Source organism: Aythya marila, assembly GCF_965140915.1.
Source record: "Aythya marila genome assembly, chromosome: 8".
In the NCBI taxonomy this organism is placed as follows: Eukaryota; Metazoa; Chordata; class Aves; order Anseriformes; family Anatidae; genus Aythya; species Aythya marila.
Window position 1 is genome coordinate 15,491,519 of NC_139049.1, and position 24,463 is coordinate 15,515,981.

General features: G+C 39.6%; 1 protein-coding gene across 4 annotated transcripts in view; it reads right to left on the minus strand.

The window, feature by feature from the left end:
* Positions 1 to 3,919: 3,919 nt before the first annotated feature.
* The window catches only part of HMCN1 (hemicentin 1), a 194,409-nt gene continuing 173,865 nt past the window's right edge, over positions 3,920 to 24,463 (minus strand). The window contains exons 92-107 of one of the 4 annotated variants that reach the window (XM_082766273.1): positions 24,255 to 24,425; positions 20,936 to 21,106; positions 20,358 to 20,507; positions 19,901 to 20,038; positions 19,469 to 19,590; positions 17,759 to 17,996; positions 17,567 to 17,629; positions 16,085 to 16,204; positions 15,733 to 15,867; positions 15,237 to 15,350; positions 14,787 to 14,912; positions 13,811 to 13,939; positions 9,389 to 9,739; positions 6,992 to 7,111; positions 6,271 to 6,397; positions 3,920 to 5,486 (exon numbers count right to left, since the gene is read on the minus strand). In XM_082766273.1, coding sequence (XP_082622399.1) covers positions 5,120 to 5,486; positions 6,271 to 6,397; positions 6,992 to 7,111; positions 9,389 to 9,739; positions 13,811 to 13,939; positions 14,787 to 14,912; positions 15,237 to 15,350; positions 15,733 to 15,867; positions 16,085 to 16,204; positions 17,567 to 17,629; positions 17,759 to 17,996; positions 19,469 to 19,590; positions 19,901 to 20,038; positions 20,358 to 20,507; positions 20,936 to 21,106; positions 24,255 to 24,425 — 2,642 coding nt within the window. In that variant the 3' untranslated portion in view covers positions 3,920 to 5,119. Of the gene's footprint in view, positions 5,487 to 6,270; positions 6,398 to 6,991; positions 7,112 to 8,538; positions 8,597 to 9,388; positions 9,740 to 13,810; positions 13,940 to 14,786; positions 14,913 to 15,236; positions 15,351 to 15,732; positions 15,868 to 16,084; positions 16,205 to 17,566; positions 17,630 to 17,758; positions 17,997 to 19,468; positions 19,591 to 19,900; positions 20,039 to 20,357; positions 20,508 to 20,935; positions 21,107 to 24,254; positions 24,426 to 24,463 lie in introns of those variants that run through there. The other 3 variants (XM_082766274.1, XM_082766275.1, XM_082766276.1) reach the window with 3 other exon arrangements.

A 24,463-nucleotide genomic window follows, 5' to 3' on the forward strand; every position in this document is an offset into this window, starting at 1 on the left:
ATGAAGCAGCCTGGCCTGGCAGCGCTCAGCCCCACAGCTCTGTACGTCAACACACCTTGGCGGGCAGGCGTGGAACGGAAATGTGCCAGACTCCTGCAGCGCCGTGCCTCGGTGAGCGGCCATGGGCAGTGCAGTGGTGGCGACACATCCCTCCCTGCACCGTCCCACCCATCCTGGCCACGGCCTGCATGCAGCTGGGAGGCGGATGGTTGGATTCCAGTCTCATAAACTAGTCTGTGTATTTCAAAGGTCATAACGTGCTGGCAGTGGTCTTAGAGTGGAGCTGCCAGAAGTAGAAATGCCTCTGAAGTCAAAGGGTGCCAGAGCTCCCACTTGTACCCTGAGAACATAGTCCTGCTGGAATCGCCATGCTGCCGTGGGAGTGATGACGCTCGCTTTACTCATTATCCTTCTGCTTCGTTTAGCATTAACTCTCTGCTCTGTACTTGGCAAGGGGACATAACCTGTCAAGCACTGTTACTCTCGCATTTTCCGAGCATCGTTCTCTTCTGGTAACTGTTTCCCCTTCCATCCATAGTAGTGCGTGCCCTGCATTGATCCATTGCTGTAAGCATTTAATAGCTTTTATATTCAGCCAGTGCAGGAAAACAAACAGTGGTGAATTCCTGGCTCAAAGCTTTGGCAAGCCAGCCTTGTACAAAAGGTGTGGGGGGTCCTCTTACCCATCTCTGGTTCTTGAACACATCCTGTGTAGTCAGTGGGATCATTGCAGCTTCCCGGCCTGCCTCTGGCTCCTGGCCCAGGGCTCCTCCCTCCCCTCCTTTTTGTGCTGTACTCCTCTGCCAGGACTTAGATCTGGAAGAATTGCGCAAAGTGCTGCATCTCCGCATGGGCTGTAGTAAGCAAGTCATAAGTGGGACTGGCTGTACCCTAGCAGTATGGTACCGTAGCTGTATGGTGCCCTGGGTGGAGTAACGCAGGGCCATGTGGTGCACAGGGCTGGTACCCAACGCATACGTGCACAGAGACTTGTGTGATCAGCTGTGTGCCACTGGAGAGCCACAAGATGTCACACTTAAACCACCAGCATATATAAACTCATCTCTTCAACATATAAAACACATTTGCCATCTTTTGCAATGTCTGCTTCATCTCTGTAGCAGTTAGATGCTGCCCTGTTAGCGCCTAGGGGAGGCCCAGGGATGCAGCAGGTATTATGGGTGTGGGTCAAGATGAGGATCAGAAGGAAAAGCCATGTCCCTTCCCTGAGAACTGAAAGGCAGTGGGAGTAGGCTCGTACAAAATGATCACACAGTCTCTAGGTAGCATGACATGTTACTAGCTTGCTTTTTGGCTTGTCTGAAAGAATCAAGAACTGGGACCACCTGCTTACTTGTTGTTCTAAGGTCATTCAGTGCTCTTCATACAGCTATTGTACAGCATGAAACAGGCACCAGCATATACTGACCATGTCCCTTAACAATTCCAGGATGTGAGCAGGAATGGTGATAGTGCACTAGGACAAACAGCAGGAACCAGTCAGTTACATGTGGTACAGATCAGAACATTTCCTTGACATACTTCTCTTTGCATCTTTTAACGGCTACGTACTTTGCTCTTTGTCCTGGTGGTGGGGTGGTTGTTGTTTTTAATAAAGCTTTACGTTCTCCTACACACCACACTAACATGCTAGGAAGGGTGTTTGCTCCGCAATTAGGTAGCCAGAAAGTAACGAAAGGTATTTCTGTCTGAGAAAGAGGCCATGTCTCTAGCTGAACTCTAACAGTGTTCCTGACTCTTTGCATGGTGCCTCCCACTAAGCACAGTGGCTTCAGCACCAGGGCTTTCTTTGTCTCTGCTGTGCGCCTGTGGCTGTGTCCTGCTGGCTGCAAAGAGAAAGTCAGTCTCTGGGCTGCTTTTAATCTTTAAGCCACATGATGGACAGAGATAGTAATTAATTTCTACCATTCCTTGATGCATTATTTAATTAAAATATAGGGTGATGACTGGGTAAGGCCAATGGGGAACCAACAATTTGTTTTCAGCACTGATGCCAATATAAGTGAGGCTCCCTAGGAGATCCCGTATTGCTTGCTGGACCAGCCCCAGTTCTGTAGAGGGGCACTGGCCAACAGGGCTGCAGGTTCAAGCCTACAGCTGCAGTCCTTAGACACTGAAAACCCCATGGAGTTATCAGTTTTAATGCAAAAGATAAAACTCCATCCACAGGATTTTGCTAACCTTACCTAAAGTAAATACAAATACAGTAGAATATTTATTGTTCATTAGGATTTATACAGATTTTGTTTTTAAACACTAACAATTAACAACTGCACAATTTGATGCAGGCATGTACACATGCACAAAAACCAACCTGCCTCTTACCACGCAAGTTTGTTTACAAACTAATGGCACAGCTAACATTCTGGCCTGTTAAGACTAGGGTCAAATCGTTTTTGGAGGTAGAACTGAGCAGATCTATTTGCTCTGCCAGTTAATCCAACATTTGTGAGTCTTAAAGCACAAGAGATTGGCATTTCGTAACATAGAATGAGATGTCCAAGGAAGAGAAGGGCATGGCCCATATCCCCCTTTCTAATTCAGAAGTTCACTTCAGCCAGTAAACCAACTGAAAACCAGACAGCTTATGCCATACAATATACCTAATTTTGCTCTTCCCTCAGGCCTGCGGTCCTCTAGCGCCACCTCAGCATAAGCGACTGCTTCCAGATGGGCAAGTGGCTCCTCCTGTTTGAGCTGCAGCTGAACACCTGAAAAACACAGCATGGGAAAACAACCAGAAGTGACAAAGCTGTGGATCTGTCTGGAAGTGTCATTGATTTCTGTCTGGTAAGTAAGTTCCTAACCCTAAACTAAGTAATAAGGTTGCCATAAAGCATTTGAATCCTATTATTTCTTTATTTCCCCTCTCAAGCAGCGTATAATAGAAGCTGGTTCTTTTCCTTCATGCCTCACAGTGGAAATAAATTCCTTCAAGGGAATAGTTTTCAGTGTGCTTATCAGCCTTAAAAGAAATCGCATGACTGTACTTCTTAGCACTTACTCTCATTTGTAGTTCCTTCTCATTTTTACCATGTAAGTTATCTCCTTTTTCTTCTTAAATTGCTTTTACTTTTCAAGTCAGGCTTACAAGAAACCAACCTGTTTCATTTGAAATCTGTCACTTGTATAAATAATTTGTACAAAGAGCAAAATGATGTTAAATCATCCTTATTTTTCAGGACTGTCTCACTTCTTGCAATGGATATTGAACAAAAAAGCAGCTGAGGAAAACTGGTAGGGCTTTCACTAGGGACCACTATTAAGGGAAACATAGATTCAAAGTTCCATTAAGGAATCTTTTGGCCCTGTTGTGAAAAAATGCTCTTGAATGCTGGTGATAATCGCTCACTTTGCCTTAGTGTCAGGTGGAGGGAAGACAGCAGCAGTCAGGTGGGTTATCACTGGCAGGAATTATTCTTGGGCTATTCCATGCAGCCCAAGCATGCTGCAACAATCTGAGGCTGTCTCAGCAGCAAGGGTTCTGTTGACATCTTGTTCTCATGTTGACTGAAAAACTGCAGAACTTTCACAGGGAAAACTGATAGTTGCCAGTAGGTTTTAATCTCAATGCCCTCTGTGGATTTTTTTTTCCCCATTTTCTTTTTTTATGTACATTGGAATTATAGCAATGTATTTAATGTTTGGCAAGAATATTTACAAATAGACACTTCCTATACATGCAACAAAAATGTAACTTTTAGCAAAATCTATTTCCTCAGAGGAAATGACATGTCTCCTAGACAGTAGATACTGGCTAAACTAAGAGGCCTTGGTGTAAGTAACAGTACGTATGGTAAGTGCAACAGCCTCCATGACTTCTTCTGAAAAACTGGAGGATGGGGGAAGCCAGAAGATCACTAAGCAGGAGACATGGCTACATTTGTGTAAGCAGCTCCCTGGTTTGCTGGGCACAGTACCTTTTGCATTCTTCTCTGGTACTAAAGGCAAGTGTGCCTTACACATGGGAAAGATTTTATTTTTTTTACAATGATAAAACTTGCAGCAATCTCAAAGGCAATGGGAACTTTTATTTTGATTATTTCCAATGTACTGACATCGTCCTCTTATGAAAACTTAACTGTAGAACAGTCTTGAGATACTGCATAGAAAATACAAATAGGAAAAAACATATATACACTTTCATAAAAATAGAATACATCTTGGCAAAATTACTTGTGTACAGTGTATTGACATTATTGAACCAAACTTACTACATCTTTGGAGAAAAATGTTCTATTTGAAAGAAAACAAAAAAAAACAAAACATTTAAACTGAGGTGGGAGTACTGAAGTGGATATGGTTTTGAGCTAAATAAATGGCTATACCAGAATGTCAAATGTCAGCTAAAAAAAATTATAAAATACTTGCTGTATAAAGTAGAAGTAGCCATGTTGGTTTTTTTCTTCCAACCAATAGTGATGTTCCTAAACTTGCACAGGAAACAAATGTACCAGTTCCTAATTCTACGGTAGATTCTTTAGCTGAAAACAAACTTTACTAATGTAATGTTTCAGCACTTGCAATCATTAAGTACAGTGGTATTTGTGTTTTGTGTTTTGTTTTTGGTTTTTTTGAGCACATGACATAGTATATGTACAGCCCTAGTTTTATCAGGTATTTGAAAAGAAAAAAAAAATCTAACAGATCTAAAATTTAACATACTTAGCAACCTTTAACATATGTAGACCATTTGAAATTGCCATTTCTTCTTCTGGTTAGGCATTCCTTTAGTTGCTTTTAACACAGGCTGCTCCTTGCTTACTGCTTTTGACCATATACTTCAGCTCATACTTTGATTTGTTCTGCTGGTTTTCAGAACAAACTGTGGAAGATGACTACTAATGTAGCCAGTTGTGTAATAAATACAGGAAGCGGTAATGGGTCCTCAAAGCCATGGATTTTCCTCCTGACTTGGAATAATGGGACTGTATAGGCAGCCTTGGGGTAGGAAAAAGAAAAGAGCATAGCACCGTTTTCAAGTTACATGGTTCACAACTGTTTGGCAGGCAGTAGAATCAGTCTGGAAGTGGTAATACCCACTGGCATTTATGAATGGGGTTAAAATACTGTGATTACTGTCAAGTAGTTTAGGCGTTTAATAGGGATAGGCTGACACAGCTATATAAAGAATGAAAGTTGTCTGATACTCAATGTTTCCATCAACGCTGTAGGATAAGGCTCTGACTCTCATGCGGTATGTCTTTGGCTCTCGCAGTGGTCTGATGGTGAATACAACTCCTTTCAAATTCTCGTCTCTCAGGGCAAATGGGATTGTGGGGTCCTCATCTGCCATTAAAAAAGTTGTCCTTGGATGCATGACTTGATCTTGTGTATAGGCAACCAGCCGGATTAGATCCTGACCAGCAGCTATGCCAAAGGGGAGGGAAAGGAGTTTGTATTCCAAGGCGTAGGTACTCAGGGCACACTCCAGATCATTGGCTGGGCAGTTTTTGAGACAGAACCTGGGAATAAACAGAGCACTGTAAGTCCTACTCCAGTACCTGCCATGTGGTGCCTAATCCCTTGGCTAAAGATCTTCCCATTGGTCCTGTTGTGATATACAGATTCAAACTTCCCAAGAGAGCTAACCTCATGCACTCTTTATCCACTCTTCCTTAAAGTTGCATCCCAGTTTAACATCCCATTTTCCTCAACAGGATCATCTCAGAAAACACCAAGAGGATATATAAAAGAAAAAATAATGAATGCAGTATTTGCCATTGAAGTGAATAGTGCATGTTTTAGTGACCCTTAAAAATTACAGTTGACAATATTCGTGTAAAGTGTACTGGCAGCTCCATGTGATGTGTCTGTGTGTTAAATCATAAAACAAAGAATTTGGAATAAAGAAGGGCAGAATTAATTTTACTTCTACTAATCTGTAGTCAAAATAGAAGGTTCCTTAACTCTGTTCATCAGTGAACGTTTATCCATTTCAATTTAAATATAATTCTAGCTCGTACTCAGAAACCATCTTTTGTGATCAGACTGAACCAAGCTATTTCCCTGCTTACATTTAAAGATTAAAAATAATTAATGTGTTGTTTATTTTCCAGAAGAGGAAAAACATAGAGTAATTTAAAGAAAAACTGCCTATGAACCGTAGTGTTATTTTCACAATGAAAACAATACTTTCAAAGCTTTGAAAATGATGGCAAATTAGGACTTCGGCAAATTAGGATCAAGTATTTGAGCTTGGAGTGGGCAGGAAAACAAGACCTAAAAGGGGCTGCAAATAAAACATACCCAGAAAGAGGCTCTCGCTGATAGTTTGGTGGACAAGGTGTGTCTATGCACTGGTAGCTGCCTCTCATGTTGAAACACATTTGATTTGATCCACAATCAATGTTCTGTTCGAGACACTCATCAATATCTGAAGGTTACAAAAAAAATAGACAAATTAGTTGCTGGTACCATGAATTTAACAGAATTAGAAACTAGTTGGATCAGTAAAGGCTGAACAAGAAGACAGAGGGCACCTGTACCCATAAGTGAGATTTTTAGAAACCTGTCTTGGTATCTGAGGCACTGGTTCCAATAATATGCATTTATTATATTTCATAAACTGTAGTTGTCTTGTCAATAGAGGCTAATTGGTTTTTGTTGTTGTTGTTGTTGTTTGTGGAACAGAAAATTTGGCTACCTCTTTTTTTTTTTCCTGTCTTTCTAATTTTTTTTTTTTTTTTTGACAGACAGTTAAAGATTTTATTGGCTTTGACCCTAGAGTTGCTTTGTACTTGCATGAGTTAAATGTGTAATGTAAGGGTACAAGAGGTAACTTCAGAGAATAAGAAGTTGCAGTTGTCTAATTTGCCAGTATTGTAGGAAGTGTTATAACGCGAAATACTTGCCATTTTGAATGCTGTATCTCAAACCAAATTCAACAAGTGCTTATACATGCTCTGAATATGATCTAAATCTTATGATTTACAAACACGTTTCTGAACGGTTAAAGAGACTTTTGTACCTTGGCAGGTTTTGCCATTGGGTGTAAGACGATAACCAGGTGGACAAGTACATTGGTAACTTCCTAGGGTGTTTCTGCATTCATGCTGACATGTATCTCTGGTTTCACATTCATCAATGTCTGTGGAAAAGAAACATCGAAAGATAAAAACCAGGCTTACCAGAACATAGGTAGTTCTTGTTCTATTTATGTACAAACATATGGGTGGAGTTGGAAGTTACAGGGATCTTGTTTTCTAAGGGGGTTGAAAGACTAAGCTTAGCAAATTCCTTCACAACTTACCTGCTTCCATTCCCTATAGCTTTTAAAGCCACCTGTCCTGGTTCCAGCTAGGATAGAGTTGATTTTCCTCCTAGTAGTTGTTATGGTGCTGTGTTTGGGATTTGGAATGAGAAGAATGTTGATAACACGCTGATGTTTTAATTGCTGCAGAGCAGTGCTTACACCAAGTCAAGGACTTTCCAGCTTCTTGCTGTCCTGCCAGCGGGCAGGCTGTGAGTGCAGCAGGAGCTGGGAGGGGAGAGACCCAGAACAGCTGACCCAAACTGGCCAAAGGGGTATTCCACACCATATGGGGTCATGCTGAACAATTATATGGGGAGGCTGGCCGAGTGGGGGGACTGGCTGCTTGGGGATAGACTGGGCATCGGTCAGCAGGTGGTGAGCAACTGCATTGTACATCACTTGTTTGTACACATTATTAGTAGCAGTACTATTATCATTATTATTATTATGTTCCCTTCTTTTCTGTCCTAATAAACTGTCTTTATTTCAACCCACAGGCTTCATTTTTTTCTGATTCTCTCCCTGGTACCAGAGAGGGAGGGGGAAGGGTGAGCAAATGGCTGTGTGGTGCTGAGCTGCTGGGTTAAACCACAGCACCACCTTTGAGGGGATTCTCACTTCCTCTGACAACAGCTATAACAGGTATCTACTAGCTGGAGAGACCAGTCTGATACAGAGTTCTGGGAAGAAAAGGGGATACACAAGCTACATAAATCCACAAAGGTTACAAATATAGTCTTGTCCCAGAAAGCAAGTCAAGCTGCCTGACGATAAGGTTTTAGGCAGTATGCTTAGCATATACACATATCAGTTTTCTTTTCAGAGAAAGCCTTCACCCCAGGGAGTTGTTCTTACAGTTAATCCCTCCTCTGGCAAAGCTGTTTCCTCTCCAGACCAATTTCTCTCATGCCATGGGAATGAATCTCAGTATCTGGAAAGACTACCTATAAATGCTCTCAAACCTTTTTTTTTTTTTTTTTTTTTTTAAAAAAATCTCCCTCTCAAATACAGAAGTAGCATACCACTTTATTTAAAATTTTCAAAGCAGACTAATGTGATTTAGATCATATATAATTATTACTTTTGAAATTTCTGCCTGCTTCAGGAGGGTAACAGAGCTCCTACTCAAGTTACTCTCATGTGCAGGAATTAAGACTTGATTAAATCAGTGAAAGGAAGGTCTTTGCTTCCCCTCTCTTTGTCTGATTTACAGGTCTTGCATTAGATACAAATGCAAACACAAAAGAGAAACAAATGTGACACTAAATATTTAATATGTGTTGTTATCAAATCTTGATGGTTGTCTACTCAAAGGACCCTCTTAAAAAAAAAAAAAAAAGGAACATTATTGGGATGTGTTTTTCATATTAAACAGTAAATTTTAAATCTACATATTTATTCCTTTGAAACAGAAGTACAGGAATATTAACTACCTGGAACTGGAAGCTGGGGTATGGATCATACAGTTCTAGTTCTTTCAATTAAAGCAGCTACACCCATAACAAACTGTATCTATGAGACGTCATTATAACATATATACAAGGTTAATCTGATGTCTATTTATCTATATTATCAGTGATAAAAATACATTCATATTTTTCAATATTATATATTGCTATATAATCGTAGCAATAACTCCGGTGGCTGGAATCTAGCTGTAGGTCACTATTTATCCTGGAGGTATATTGCTCCTCCTATGATGTGCCATTGGTATATATATTAGGTTGAGGCACATATCTAAAGCATTACAAACTGCTATGTTAAACGTGCTGGGAAAAGTTCTCATAAGAGCTAGACTGCAGTACCCTTGGTCTTAAACTCAGCAGTATTATCAAAAAATGATTGACTATATAGATAGATAGATAGATAATGATACTCAAAACATGAGTTAATGTGGCAAAAACCTAACCTAAGAGAAGCTTATTTCAGAACAAAAATATTTTTGCTATGCTTGCTTGGGAAATAAAAACATGCATAACTCACTGAATATTCATCATGGTAATATGAAAAAAAATACAGCACCACAAACCATAGGCCCCTAACATATATATAACAGTAACCTAAGAATAAGGTCTAAAATAGAAGAATTGCATAGATATGACTGACATTTACCTACACATGTGTCATTTCTTGCCTCATAGCCTTCAGGACAAGTTTCTCTAATGTTCCTTCTAGTCCTGGAGAAAGGTATTCTGCTGTTCCTATACTCTGAGAAGGAGCTGTAGAGATTTGAGGAGTGCCTGTAATATTGTTGAGGTTGATAGTTGTCTCTCACAGGGGAGAATTGAGCATAGTTATAGCTATTGTAATAGGCACCATTATTTGGCAATCTCTCCAATCCAGCGCAAGATTTCCCATCACCTAATAAATGTTGTCCAGGTGGACAGATACACTTGAAGCTGCCGGGGGTGTTGGTGCATTGAAATGCACAGGGTTTAGGCACTTGTTCACATTCATTAATGTCTGCTCATGTGACATGATCCAGAGCAACAAACCATGTGGAAAGGAAAAAAAAAAAAAAAAAAAAAAACACAAAACAAAACAAACAAACAAAAAAACCACATAACTATATGTGTATATATATATATACATATATACTTAACTCAGTCTGCGTAACAAACTGAAGACAAAAGTGAGATCTTGAAGGCAGTACAATACAAAGAACACAAATGCCAAGCAGGGAGTTTTTCTTCTACCCTGTTCAGTAATATACCTTTATTCTTCTTGTAAGGCTACCTGTGACATAAAATTTCTCATATAGGACAAAAAATCTGTTGAAGGTCTTGCCTTGAGAGCTACTGAAGGTAAGATGTGACTACAAAACAGGGATCCAAATCTCTTCCCCTGCTTTTGCAGCAGCAGAGCTGTGTGACAGCCTGACTACTGCTGACTGTAGTGAGCAACTCCTGTTCACCCAAACAGAAATAAGTGACCCCTAGTACCCAAGCCATTCGTTGTTTCCCTATAAGCTGTTCACTGCTACTACAGAATTGTTTTATTTTTTTTCACTTTGTTTAGTGCTCTGCAGATGAGCAAGAGAAGCTGTGGGGCTCCTTCTTAAAGGAGGACACAGCACAAAGCACTCTTGAGAAGTACAGTTAGTCTTCCAGGTCCTTCAAGCTAGTACTGAGGTAAGCTCAAAATGCACTGATACGGTTGTTGCGCTCTGTCAGGGGAAAAATCCCATCTTGAGGACGTGTTGCAGGGCTGCAGGGGAAGAAGGCTGGGTATGTTCTAACCTTTTGCATTGTTATTGGTCGTTCCAGTTATGAATGTTTTAACACTTACCAGTACATATTAATTCTCTTTCATACAATTTAAAAATGGAGTTATTTCTGTTTGCTTAGGAAATCCTTTTCTCAGGTCATTTCTCTTTCCCTTTAAACTGTAATCCCAAATAACTAGACCAACCCTAGCAGTAAATTGTCATCTTTAAAACCAAAACAGAGAGGTGAGCATACAGAGTATAGCAGCAGGTTTAAGGATATAACACAATGAGTGTCCTTGTGTTCTTCAATGAAAATAAATTCAGGATGAGTGCTGGATATTGTAGGACCTACAGTCTCTCTGGCACTAGCAGAAAAAAGTTTACCAAAGTTTTCACTGAGTTTCTCTGGCCCAACTAAAATTTTGACATATATGGTATTCAATTCCAAACTTGCAAACGTCCTATACTAGAAAAAGGCAAAAGATGGCCAATTCCATCCAGGAATGTGCAATTCTGGAATGACCAGAAATAACCTGATATTACTAAGATATTCTTAAAATACATGACATGTCTATTAACTGACATATATCCCACAACTTTTTAAACTACAATTTAAAGGTTATTTTAATGGTGACTCAGTAAGGGTTTATTTCGTATTAGTGGAAAGTGTGTATTTCTAAATTATTACTGTAAAAATGCCATTACACTAGCATTACGGTTTCATTTGAACATATTTTGTGCATAGTGTGTAAACCTATGCATACTAATGCATAGTATGCATGCATACTAATGGTATTTTGAGAGTAATGCTGTTTAGAAACTTGTTTTAAAGACTTTTTTTGGTCTTAGCAATTTAATGCTTTGAGAATCAGAAATCCAGGGGTAATTTATCGTAGAGTACTGCAGTATTATCCAATTGTTACTTCAAAAATGCATAATTTAACAGATATATGTCAGTTATCATTGGTGTAATATTGTCAGGTGTTGTAAAAAAATAACTTTATTTTTAATAAAGTAACAACTAGTATGATTTTTAAGAAAACCAGAGCAAGTTCTTTTGCAAGGAGCAACGTATGCAGTATCAACAAAATTGAATACAACAAGCCATTGCATTTACATCATTGCCATCCTTGTGAAATTTGATCACTTACAGACTGGTAAGACAAAGTTTCCCTGGACAGTATCCCTTTGATCATGTACCATAAATACTAAATATTTACAAGAATAAAGTGAAATGACTTTGAAACTTAAATTCTCGGGCTTTCTTTTATTTTAAGAATATTATTTGATTTTAAATTCTAGGTTACCTTACATGTGTTGGATGCAAAAATGCATTACAATAGCTTTTGACAATGCCCTTCCATCTACAATGTGGCATGTTGACATGGGACACAGTTCACAGAAATGTTATAGTTTAGCTGAGTGGGCACACACAACATATCTATCCATGTTTTGATGACAAATACCTTACCCCATCTAAATCTAACAGTCTGTGACCTGTGTCATGAATGATTTTACACATGGCAGCAGTGGCACAGGTAGGAACAAAGTTTGACTCTTCTGTTTCAGTCTGGGTTCCTACTTACTTTTCAACTCTCCCATGTGCTCACTGGAAACACTAACACTAAAACCTATTTTTATTAACAGGTGAACTAATATTTTTGCATATATGTTTCAAACATATTTTAAACAGATGAAGAAAAAATCAAAGGAGCATAAAAGTCATACTTCATTAATTTAAAGAGGGAACTTTCAGTGGTCATTACCCCGAAAACAGTTTTAGGGCAGCTGCTGGTGTTTTCTGAAAATCTGTAGTCCTAAAGTTCATCCCATTAATTACTGTAAGAAATTTAAATGTTTTTAAGATATGTTAAAGAGTCTGGGACTGATTTTATTTTAGTAGAGAGGAAGCTGGTGGAAGAAATTTCTTGGTCTGCAGCCAAACAGTTTCTTACTGAAATTTAATCTTTAAAAAAGCATTTCAGCCTGGCTTTTGGCACTACAAAAACTTAGGCACTTTAAAAAGAAAAAAAATCCTATCCTCCAAAGCAGTTATTTATCACTTATGAAGCCTAATATTGAAGAAGTCATCATGGAGGAAAGCTTCTCTGATATGATATGTCAGAGCAATGGAAACTGACTTCACTTAGGTGTCACATACTGACAGTTATAAATGATTATATTTTAGGAGGAAATTCTTCACTGTAAGGATAGTGAGGCACTGGAACACGTTTCCAAGAAATGTTGTGGATGCCTCATCCGTGGAGGTGTTCAAGGCCAGGTTGGATGGGGCTTTGGGCAACCTAATCTAGTGGGTGGTATATCCCTGCCTATGGCAGGGGGGTTAAAACAAGATGATCTTTAACGGCCCTTCCAACCCGAGCCATTCTACAAATCTAAAATTCTGTGATTATGAGCAGGGTGGATCAGCTATTGAATTTTAAATACTCTACATATATAAATTGTGAATATAAATGATCCTAGTGCCATGCTGAGGTCTGTGAAATGCCAAGGGATTTTTTATTTTTTTTTTATACACTTGCACTGACATCATACATTAAATAAACTCTCTTGCTATCCACATTAGAATTACGAGAGTATCTGTGAAATGCTGCGTGTGTTTGCATGGGCCAAAGGTCTGCACATTTTTGCCAAAGGGTTCTACACAGATAGCATAGGGGAGTAACTACATGGTCAGCATTCCTATGTCTGTGGGGATTCCTCCTGTGATTCACCCAAAATCAGAAAAAGGAGTGTTAATTGATAAGTGCAGCTTCGTCCCATATGGGGAAAACCTTCTGCAATTCCAGAGGGTAGATAAGGGTGGTTGTGACATTTGCTTGCAGATGCAGGTTCTGGGTGTACCACGCCGCTTGCAACACACTTCCTTTAGGTGTTCTCCTTTAGTAGAGTCCACATTGCTCCCTGCTTGACTAGCTTCAGGTGTGAATGGTTGCAGTCCAGTGTAGAGCCAAACATGTGTCACTGTCCAGTCAACTCACAAAACTGATCTGAATTTTATAAATTAAGCCTGTTGTTGAGTGGTAGGTTGTTGCATCTATCCATCAGTACCTTAGAGGTCCTCAGCCCTTGTACACTTTGTTTTCAAAGTATGGGTCTGTAGCAATCTCAGCTTGGAATCACTGAGTTTTGACTATTTGTTTTGACTGGGACACTGTTTTATATGGGTAATTTTGAACTTCAAAGCAGATTTATCTACATAGAACAGTCTTCAAATAGAATAGAGTTGTTGGATGTAACTGCAGAAAGCACAGACAAAACCAGTAGCAGAAAATACGCAATACTAGTGTGATTGGACAGCTTACCCACACAAGGTCTTCCAACTCCCTGGGACCGATATCCTCTTGGACACACACAGCGGTAACTTCCTCGTGTGTTCTCACAAATCTGGTTATAGCGGCACTGATGGGTTCCATCCCGGCATTCATCAATGTCTGCAAGCAATAAGGCAAGAGGGCAAGAATCAGATTTTTTCTTGAAAGTTCCTACAGCTTTACATTTTTTACATGTAATGAATGCAGCTAAACCACAAACAAATTTGGCTCTTTAGATAGATTTTGCTTCTGAATACACTTTTCTCACCATGATGAAGGGTTAATCTTTAACAGTTGTTACAAATCTGTGAAACAATCTTTGTTTCACAACCTGAAAGCAGATTTTGAACAGATACACATATTTTTTAACGGCACTGCATTTACTCTTTCCATTAACTTTCAAAACTTTGAATTGAGGATTTCAGTTCTAACAGTTATGCCATCCAAATAGACATAATCCATCTTTCTCTCGTATCCCATTATATTTGGTAACCTCTGTGATGTTGGTTATGTTTAGAAACAGTCCTGAGTAGCAGAAAGGACCGCCAGTCTTGATTTAGAGCTCCTGAGACAAACTAGTTAGAAAGAACTCACGACTCAAAACATTTCAGTCAGTGAACGATTTCTAGAATTGAAGGTGACAATGCAGAAGAGATGCCGATGAGAACTTCCCCGTTCTTATTTAAGAGCAAAGGAAAACTGGAAGTGGTAAGGATATCTAATGTGTTTTTTGATTTGTTTTGTTGGTTTTTTTTTGTTTTTTTTTTTTTAATTTTATTTTTGTTTAATTAATTGATATTAAAAGAAGTTAAATATGTATGTTCCCATAAATTAAACAAGTCAGTGCCTTGATATGTGTGAATCTTAATAACTGAAAATGGACCGTCTTAAGGATTTCTTTCAAAATATATTAATAATTGTCCCTGTGTTTACCATCACCATACAGTACACTAATGTTTCTACTCACCAACACAAGTTCCATTTTCTGCTTTGGTCATTCCATTTGGGCACAGATCGATGCACTTATAGCCACCACGGGTGTTTTTGCAAAGTTGATCAGGCCTGCATACATTCTGCCTGCATTCATTTACATCTTATTCAAAAAAAAAAAAAAAAAAAAAGCAAGAATGGAAATGAACATAGTTCCTTATGTTCAATTCCTAAAGAGCAGAATAATCCAGGTGTAATTATGCTGTGTACATACATTTGAATGCATTTCATGTACATTTATTGGTCAGCCCAGTTCCCACTCTAGATTTTAGTAGTACTTCACAAACAAATTCAAAAATACATCCTGGTATCATTTGTAGTAGGAGTTTCATTCATAAGGTTTCAGGTAAGATTGCATATAGTAACAAATACATATTGAACTATTTCCTTTATAAAGAGAGAATGAAAATTCAAAATTGATTCATACCCATGCATTTTCTGCCCTTTAGCTGGAATCCTGGATCACAGCCACACTGGAAACTTCCTATAGTATTGAAGCAACGGTGGTGACAGGAGTTGGGTTCTTGACACTCATTAATATCTGTTGGACAAAACAGACTATCAATGTCATAGCTGTGAATCACCTTGTCATCATTTAGATGAATGGTGTTTTGGTTTAGACAACATTTTGGGCTCTGTTTTGAACTCTATTTATTACACTACTGACATACGTTTGGAAGTGTATACTTTTCTCGCTTCTTCATAGAAGAAAATGCAAATGGGACACAAAAGCAAGATTTTAATTTATTTCTAAAGATGGAAAAAGCAAAAGGTTTTTTAAAAAATCTTGCTAGGATAATATTGAAGATTTATAGACACCTTAGTTGCAGATGTATCTTTTTAAAAGTTACTTTTTTATTTTGTGTGAAAGACATTTTCAGTTCATGAAAGCTAACACCAACAACCAAAAGGTAACTCCAAACCTTGGCAGCTAAATCCATCAGCTGTCCTTCTAAAACCATTCCCACATCTAACTACGCAACGGTATGAACCAATGACGTTTTCGCAGTCTTGGCCACCATGGCAGGTATGTCCACCTAATGCACACTCATCAATATCTGTAATTAAAAAGAAGCTGTAAACCTCACCATGGCAAAATGACACAGACTAAGTAGCATTGAACACGATGGATTATGAAATACTTTATTGCAAACATACTCAGAATAATTAGAACACATTTTGTACAATGACAAAACTGCCCAGCCTGAACAAAGCATTTACCCAGCGATTTATTTGCCATGGGGCTTTTTCTGTCAATAACATCACTCATCTTACCTTGGCATGTTCTACCATCTGCGGAGATGGTGAGGCCTTTTGGACAGGAGCAGTGGTAAGTTCCTATGGCATTATGACAGGTATGGGAACAAGGATTTCGCACAACACATTCATCTTCATCTGGAAGAAGGAAATATTAGAAAAAACAGTCAGACTTTACAGGACTTGAGAAACTACGCCAAAATAACCTTCATAGGAGGTATGTGTCTGGTACAGATCCCAGGTCAAGACTAATCTAGCAATTGAGCAGCTTCACAGAACCAGTTCAGCAATGCATGCTCCTTCCTTCCCATCCCCATTCTGTTCCCATGGTAAAGAGCATCTGCCTTGCTCTCTGTGTCACTCAGAACACCCCTTCACGGAGCTCCCAGATCACATCAACAAATCTCATGAACGCCAGTCTCTGCTTGTTTGGCCCTGCTCAGCTAAAGCAAAAGGCCGCTGTGGTCAGCAGAACTACACCAGGTGACCACGTGCAGTCATCCTTGGAGTGCTTTAGGAAAGTGAGCAGAGGCAATTAGCAAGGCACAAACCGGAGCATAAAAATGCTGTGACTGAAGTTCTAGTTAGAATCTTAGTAATAAACCCCCCTGAAGCCTCCTTTACATGTTACTGGTGTGAAATATCCACTGCTACACATTGAGAAGACTAGAATTTGCATATAGTACATTCTCTATGTCTAATTTAAGATCCTGCTCTTTACTGCTACCAAACCTACACTAAGGTCCCAGAAATCTTGCTTGTGTTAGATCTGCAGGCCTGGGCCACTATTGCAGTAATGAATGTTTGATACAATCTATTACAGGTAATCTCTATACAGCAGAAAAGATGGAGTTCAGTGTTATTCTTAGCATTCCCATATAGACTTGCAAAGATTATTACATTTTTTGTATTAAAATTTTAGAACTCACTGTTTTACAGAAAATCTGCAGGTGGAAAACTTTTAAGCAGCTTTATTATTTTCAGCTTTCCTGGTTTTAAATTTTTCTGATGCCATAGCATTTTGTTTTTAATTTCCTTAATTTTTAAACTTTCCAGGGGCAATGAAGTAAGTCCACAAAAGTATATCAAATGATTGTTTCCTAAAACAAACATGACTCAGTTATCTAGAGGAGACAGCTAAAACGCTTGTGAGTTTCTTTTCACACTCACTCCCCAGGCAACAGTTGTTTTTTTTTTTAAGTGGGCTGTTGTCTAGATTGGCAACCCTCATCCTTCCTCCCCACAGATCATGTAAGTGTTTCGCTGCCTTGCAGGCTCAGCAGATAGCATAGTTCAGCATCCCCAGCTCACATCTGAAGAAAGGCTGCCTGGGCACTACTTCTGTTCTAGATGAATACAGAAGTGAAGTTCTCACCCACCTCTGGATCCACACCCTGTAATCAACAGTAATTTTTACTTTTTGAAGTATGTACTGCATGCTTTGAAACTGCAAATAAGTTGCTGGTAGTTGATTACATATTACATTTGTTACATCATTACCTGTACAGTAAGGCCCGATTGAGTCCAAACCAAACCCAGCAGGACACTGATTGCTGCGATCTCCTACATGGTAAAGGAATCACATTACTTGTGGATGAAAAGTAAGGATGAAAACTATGATGCTAGTAAATGCTAGTAAAATAGGATATTATTTTTCCATTGCTTTATTTCTGTGAAAGAATTGAACAATACCTTTTGCAATGGAAGCATGGATTTTAAAAGCCACAGTTTCTTCCTGGGGGTTGTATTCTGCTGTGATAGAGGAAGCATGGAGTGTTTCCACCAAGAAAGGCATTTTTCCTTTCGTATAATCATAGGTAATAGTGTGGTTCCATGTATAGGGAACACTAACTCCATCTATAGTGAAGAGACGAGTAGAATGGGCATACAGCTGCCCAGGGCCGGTTTGAATGTAGTCCTCTGTGTAATCCTGAAATAGCAAACATCAGCCACTGAGCACAATTAACACCACTGGGGTCTTCATGTTTAAAGATTAAAACAAAGAAACAAAAAAAAAGCAAACACTTTTTCAGAATGTACTAGATGAACAAATTGTATTTCACATAATATGTCTTTACTCTTAATTTGTCTGTTGAATCTTAACAGCCTCTGTATGTTTCTTTTAATAAGAAATAGGATGATAGTCCTGATAATTGGGACTACTATTCTACAAAAAACAAACCTGGCCATATTGTTCAATAACAATATTTTGAGGCCTAAATATTTTTAATCTTCTAAATCAGATTCTGACAACATGTACTACATAAACAGTCAGTAGAGAAGAATTATGCTACTGAAAAGGGGTATAAATATTGAGGATGCTTCTTATGGAAATGTAACAAAATACTGAGAATTTCATAAATATGTATTGCATTGTAGAATTAATATATGTTTGTACAGGTTACCTACCACCAACTAAGTATCGCCTATGTAAAAACAACTTTAAAAAATGCTTTTTCTTCCAGAGTAAAATCAGTTATCAAGCACATGATTCTAACCCAAAATTTTAATACCATGAATCATATTAAGTAAAATGTTTTTCATGGCTTACACTAAACCCAAAAGGTAGAAAAAAAATTCCTTTGAACTTCATCATTCTATTAAGTGTACAGGGCCAGTAACAGAAGCTTGTTTTCTTACTACTAGCATATCCTGGAAAAAACAGACAGATTATAACTTCTTACCATAATGTCATGCAAACCACCCTCTCTAATCATTCTTGAAAAAGTTTGAGAGATTTCATTCTTTGGAAAGGAAAACTCTGGAAAATGTTTCAGAGGCATTGTGTAACAGGACTGTTTGCCATATTAGATACATGCACAAGACCAAATTTTGATGTTATGGCAGAGAAAGGAGCATATCATTAACAGTATCATGACAGCATGCATGACACGAATACGTAAAATGGCCTGTGATGTAATCTGATTTGGAATCTGTTAATGCTGTCGTTGCAATTTTCTCAGCCAAAGAAATGTTTCTCTGCCAGACTATGTATAATTGTAGCTGCAAACAAATCATCAGTAACATTCCAAAGTTTTTTTGCAGGGTGCCATGGCATAGAAAAACTGATGAAAAGCTGTAAAATTGGAGAGCCTTAAGACACGCTTCATAGCTCTATTAAAAGCCACACATGCCTCTCTGCAGTACCTAGCCCTGAAGACACTACAGTGTTCCCTTCTAACATCTCAGAATTTTGAGTGACCATTACTACCTTTCTGACAGCATCTTTTAGTTTTCAAAGGCAGTGTTAACATCTGTCAATTAAACCAGGCATGAAATAAGTTACATACAGTAAAACATTTTTCAGGACTTAATGTCTAGCACTTTAATATAGACAGGTGAGGAAATATGGAAATATGTATCAATTAGAGAGGAGAGGGTGGCATCTGAGGGCAGCTTTACCTTCACATTAACATCGGCTAATGACTGGAGCTGCAGAACATGGCCACTCACAACGACATCCAGCATTAAGGCTCCATCTGAATCTAAGCCTCGGGCAATATGAGTCATTCGCAGAATCTCTCCTATGAATTTTAAGAGCATGCTGATTTATAAAACATCCTAACTAGGGACTCCTGTAAGCCACACAGTATCTGAACCAGATCCCTTGACCACTTATTTTACACTAGTATTTTTATAAGGCATACCATACCTATAATATAAACATTACATGTTCCAAATTAAAGCTCTAAGGGCTATATTTAAGCCATAGATACTCAGAAAACAGCGTCATGAGCACAAGACAAAATTCAGCAATGGTGAGGTGGTATTTTTAAAGGAATGTGGTATCTATTAAGCTTATTGGAAAGAGATGGTGTATCACAGGTAGCTAACCAGTTGCAAACTCCACTTGAGTTTCTCTCTTGAAGACCGCATCGGTGAGTGTAAACCCATTCATTGCTTCTCCAATTTCTTTTGCAGTTGTCCAATAAACTGGGCTCAGAATAGAAACAAGCTTTCTAATGGCTGGACCTGAAAGAAATCCAATATAACATGTGAGGTTTTTTTCCTAACTGTGTATGTTCCACATCAGTAGGTGCTGAAAGAAGACAAGCGCCTGAATCTAACATACAGCCTTAAGATTTAAACCACAAAAATAAGAGGAAACATTTTACAAATATTAATATACTGGAGATAAATAGTGAAGATTCCCTTTTCCCCACTCTGTCTATGAAAAGTTTAGGTCAGTTTCTCCAGTGACATTATGGAAATGAAGTAGTGAAAACTAACATTGCACAGAATTCAATCTAGTTCAAGAAAAAAAGAAAAAAAAAAGTAGCAAAAAGCCTACCAAGGCTCTGAGGGATGTTGGTAATCTTTGCTTGTATTACTCTGTTTTCAGAGTCAAGGCTGTCTGTTACTGTGGCATTCAGGAAAGCAATTCCAAATTCAATATTGTTTATGTTTCCAATGATACTGCCTTTGGCATGAGAAGGCCCACCTGTGCAGGGGAGGGAAGGGAGGAAGGGAAAAAAAGTACCATATGAAAACTCAGTCGTCTGATATTTTGGGGGGAGAGAAAATCCAGAAATATGGCCTATCATGTTAAGAAATAAAGGTATTTCTGCATATGTTATTACTACAATAATTGCAACAGTAAAGTTTACAACCTGCAAATAAGAGGATGCTGTTTATATATGATCTAAGATATACTCACAATAACATAGTAATCACCTTATACAGTCACCTCTGTCAGAAAAGCAGCTATGCTTTAAGAGCATACTGTAGTGCTACATAACAAGTTACAACAACAGAGTTATCCACCTACAGTTGCAGGGAACATGTAAACCAAAAAAATGTACCAGTTAGATGAGGAGAACCACAGGCCTTCATGACATTCTCACTCTGTATTGCTGTAAATTAACTCACCTGGACATGCTTGGACATTGCACTTGGAGATCTGAGAGGAGTCTCCAGGACAAGGACGTCCACGATTTAATGGGGCTGGATTGCTGCACAGCCGTACTCGGGTCTGCTCTCCTCCTCCACATGAAGCAGAGCATTGGCTCCATGTTTGCCACTGACCCCAGTTCCCATCCACTTGAAGAAAGAAAGAAGGAGGAAAATAACATCTCAATTAAAATATTTTAGACTGCATCAGTCATGCTTTTGTGTCAATCCTTCTTGGTGGAAACAATGTGATAAAGAAAAGATAGTTAAAAGGATGATAGAAAGACCTTAATGGGTAGAGGTGAACAGTGAACACTTCTTTCTTCAAGAAACACACCACCTTCAAAATTTTGTTTGTATATTGGCTATACTGGAAATGAGGAGACTCCTCCAGAAAGTGCTTCCTGTACAATGGTTGGGGATTTGGCAAGAGCTGGGCAAAATTCTTCCCCGTGTCATGTCGAATAGCTACTTCTTCATGGCTGGCCAGGAAAGTTTTGAACAGTGTGAACTATGCAAGTCCCTCTGCACAGCCCTGTACAACCGCACCAAGGGCAGTGTGTCAAGAGGCCCACAGTGCACAGAATTATCTCAGGCTGCCTCTGGGTGTGCCTATGCATCATGCTCTGCGGGGTGAAGATAATCATAACCACGTAATCAACTGCTGCCTAACTTCTGTGAGCTGCCCTGTCCAAGAGCTTCTGTAGAGATTCCTTTTGCCAGTCTCTCTGCATCTGTCCTGAGAATATCAAGCTACACAGAAACTGATTTCAAAACTAAGAAGCAGTGTTGAATATATGCAGATCCATCAGAAACCAGTTTGTGAATATTGACAGTGGTTCTTTACAATCTCCTATCATCCTTTGTGGTAGTCTTAGTAGAGAAGCAACCAATCTGTTCAGAGCTCTGGGTGCTTTTCCTCCTAAAAATAAGTTATCTGAAATTGCATGAGGATAAAATTGATGGAAGATTACAAGAAACCAAACAAACCATATATTTTGCAAATAAAGAACACGTGTAAGAGCTCAATTAGATTTGGCTCAAATTATATGGAGGGGGAGTCTCCACTGCCTCCTCTTGGTAGCATGGCCTCAATCACAACAGATGTAACTATAAGAATGTGGCTGTATACAATGTGAACAGAGTATCTGGAAACGCCTTATCAGAGCTGACAGTTGCCCAAAACTGACAATGGTAAGGAGAAGGTAACAATGAAAAGTTTGCCTAACACAGGCATTGGCCAAATTAAGCAATAACTGGGGAAATACTAGGAGACTTTCTAATAAAGGGGGAAACGGTTTGAAAAGTGATATTAGGTTTACATGGCAAGGGGTTGGTAGCAGGGGGGGCTGCAGGGGTGTCCTCTGTGAGCAGAGCCCGACAGCTGCCACATGTCAGATCAGAGCCAGCTCCAGACGGCTCCAAAGGGACCCACTGCTGGCCAGAGCTGAGCCAGGAGGGCCTCTGAGAGAGCAGAGTTAAGAAAGGGAAGAAATTGCAGCTGGCAGAGAAGAGTGAGAAAAGGAGAGAGAATGAATCCCACAGACACCGAGGTCAGTGCAGGAGGTGCTCCAAGTACCAGAACAGAAGTTCCCCCGCAGCCCATGGAGTCCCATGGTGAGGCAAGCTGTCTTCCTGCTGCCCATGATGTACCACGTCAGACCAGATCTCCACACTGTAGCCTGTGGAGGAGCAGGTGGATCTAGCCTGCAGCCCATGGAGAGCCCCCACAGGAGTAGGTCCCAGGTTGGCGCTGCAGCCCGTGGAGAGAAGCCCACGCAGCAGCAGGTGGATCTGGGGGGAGCTGCTGCCCTGGGGGAGGCCTGTGATGGAGCCAATTGCTGCTAAAGGATGGACCACTTGGTATAGACCAATATGGGAGCAGTTCTCAACTGCACTCTGTGGGAAGCCCACACAGGATCATATCAGGAAGGATGGCATCCTGTGGGAGGGGCTCCATGCTGGAGCATGGGAAGGGAGTGACCCTGAAAGAGAGGCAGATAAGAAAGCAACATGGACTGATGCAGCCCCTGTTCCACTGCACGGCTCAGGGGGAGGAGGTAAAAGAGGGAGGATGGGAGAAGGTGGTTTTAGTTTGCTTTTAGTTCTCACTGCCCTACTTTGATATTAATTGGCAATAAATTAATCTTCCCTACACTGAGTCTGTTTTGCCCATACCACTATTGATGAGTGATCTCCCTGTCCTTATCCCATGAGCTTTTTTTTTTTTTTTTTTTTTTACATCATACATGTATTTTCTCATTCTGTCCTTCTGAGAGGGGAGACTGAGATAGCAGTGTGGTGATACTTAGCTACTTACTGGTGTTAAACCAGCACACAAGTATAGAAGCAGCATGAAAATCTGTGACTGGGGGGAGAAACCTGAATACAAGGAAGGTAAACAATCAAGTCAAACTGACCCTGCCAGAAGTTGTCCCATCAACACTGCAACCTCCATCAAGACCTGATGGAGCACTGTCCCCCTCACACACCATGAGCAGCTGGGATCCAAGATAGAAGAGCTGATGGTATGGGGTGCAAGAAGCAGAGATCCACAGCCCATGAGTATAAATGTGTCCTTGGTAGGGGCTTTGTCACCAATGTGTGGGTCAGCAGGGTGTCAAAAGTGGCACGGGTACACAAAAAGATGCTGCACCTCCCACAAAAGACAAGTGTGTAAAGGAGTGTGCACAGAGCAGGGGTTTAATAATTTCTTATTATATCAGGAATACTAATAATTTAATAACAATGCTTTTCTGGGATGAATTATGGAAGGATGTTTAGAACTTTGTAGGTGTTTAGTAAGTCTCTAGCATCATGGTTTATCTCAAATATTGCTGATATGGATTTTGAATGCGTTAAGTTCACTGACTGCCCTTTGGTTTTGTGTTGTTAATACTACTTTTATCATGACTTGATTTAAACCACGAGCTTAGCGTTCTTCCTTGCTCCTGGAATACATTATAAAATTTTGCTGGGAGCCTCATAAACTGTATTTACTGTAAAACAAAAGTAGAATTTCTAGGTGTAGGAGTGATTTTCATATGCTATTTCCTGTTTAGGATTATTCCACCTCATTTTGGTAAAACCTAACATGTGAAAGGGGAAAGCATGGTAAGGTGACAGTCATGTAAAGAAGAAAAAAAAAGGTGAGAGTAGATTATTAGGCTGTATGAAAATGTAAATTACAAGAATGTTCTACACTCCTCTCACGACATGAAAATACTGCATACATTATGTGACCTGCAGTATTCCAGAGGAAGCTGTGTTTAATTTCTCTGTTAGGTTGAGGACTCACCAGGGCACAGTTCAGTGCTGCATCTCTGTATTTGCATATCAGCCCCTGCACATGCCCTTCCACCACTGACAGGGCGAGGATTGTCACAGGTCCGGTATCGCCTCATCTGCCCTCCATTGCACGTGCGACTACAAGTTCCCCAGCTACTCCATGGGCCCCAGTTGCCATGAACTGTGAAAATAAATGTTAGATTTTTATCTGCCTTCTCC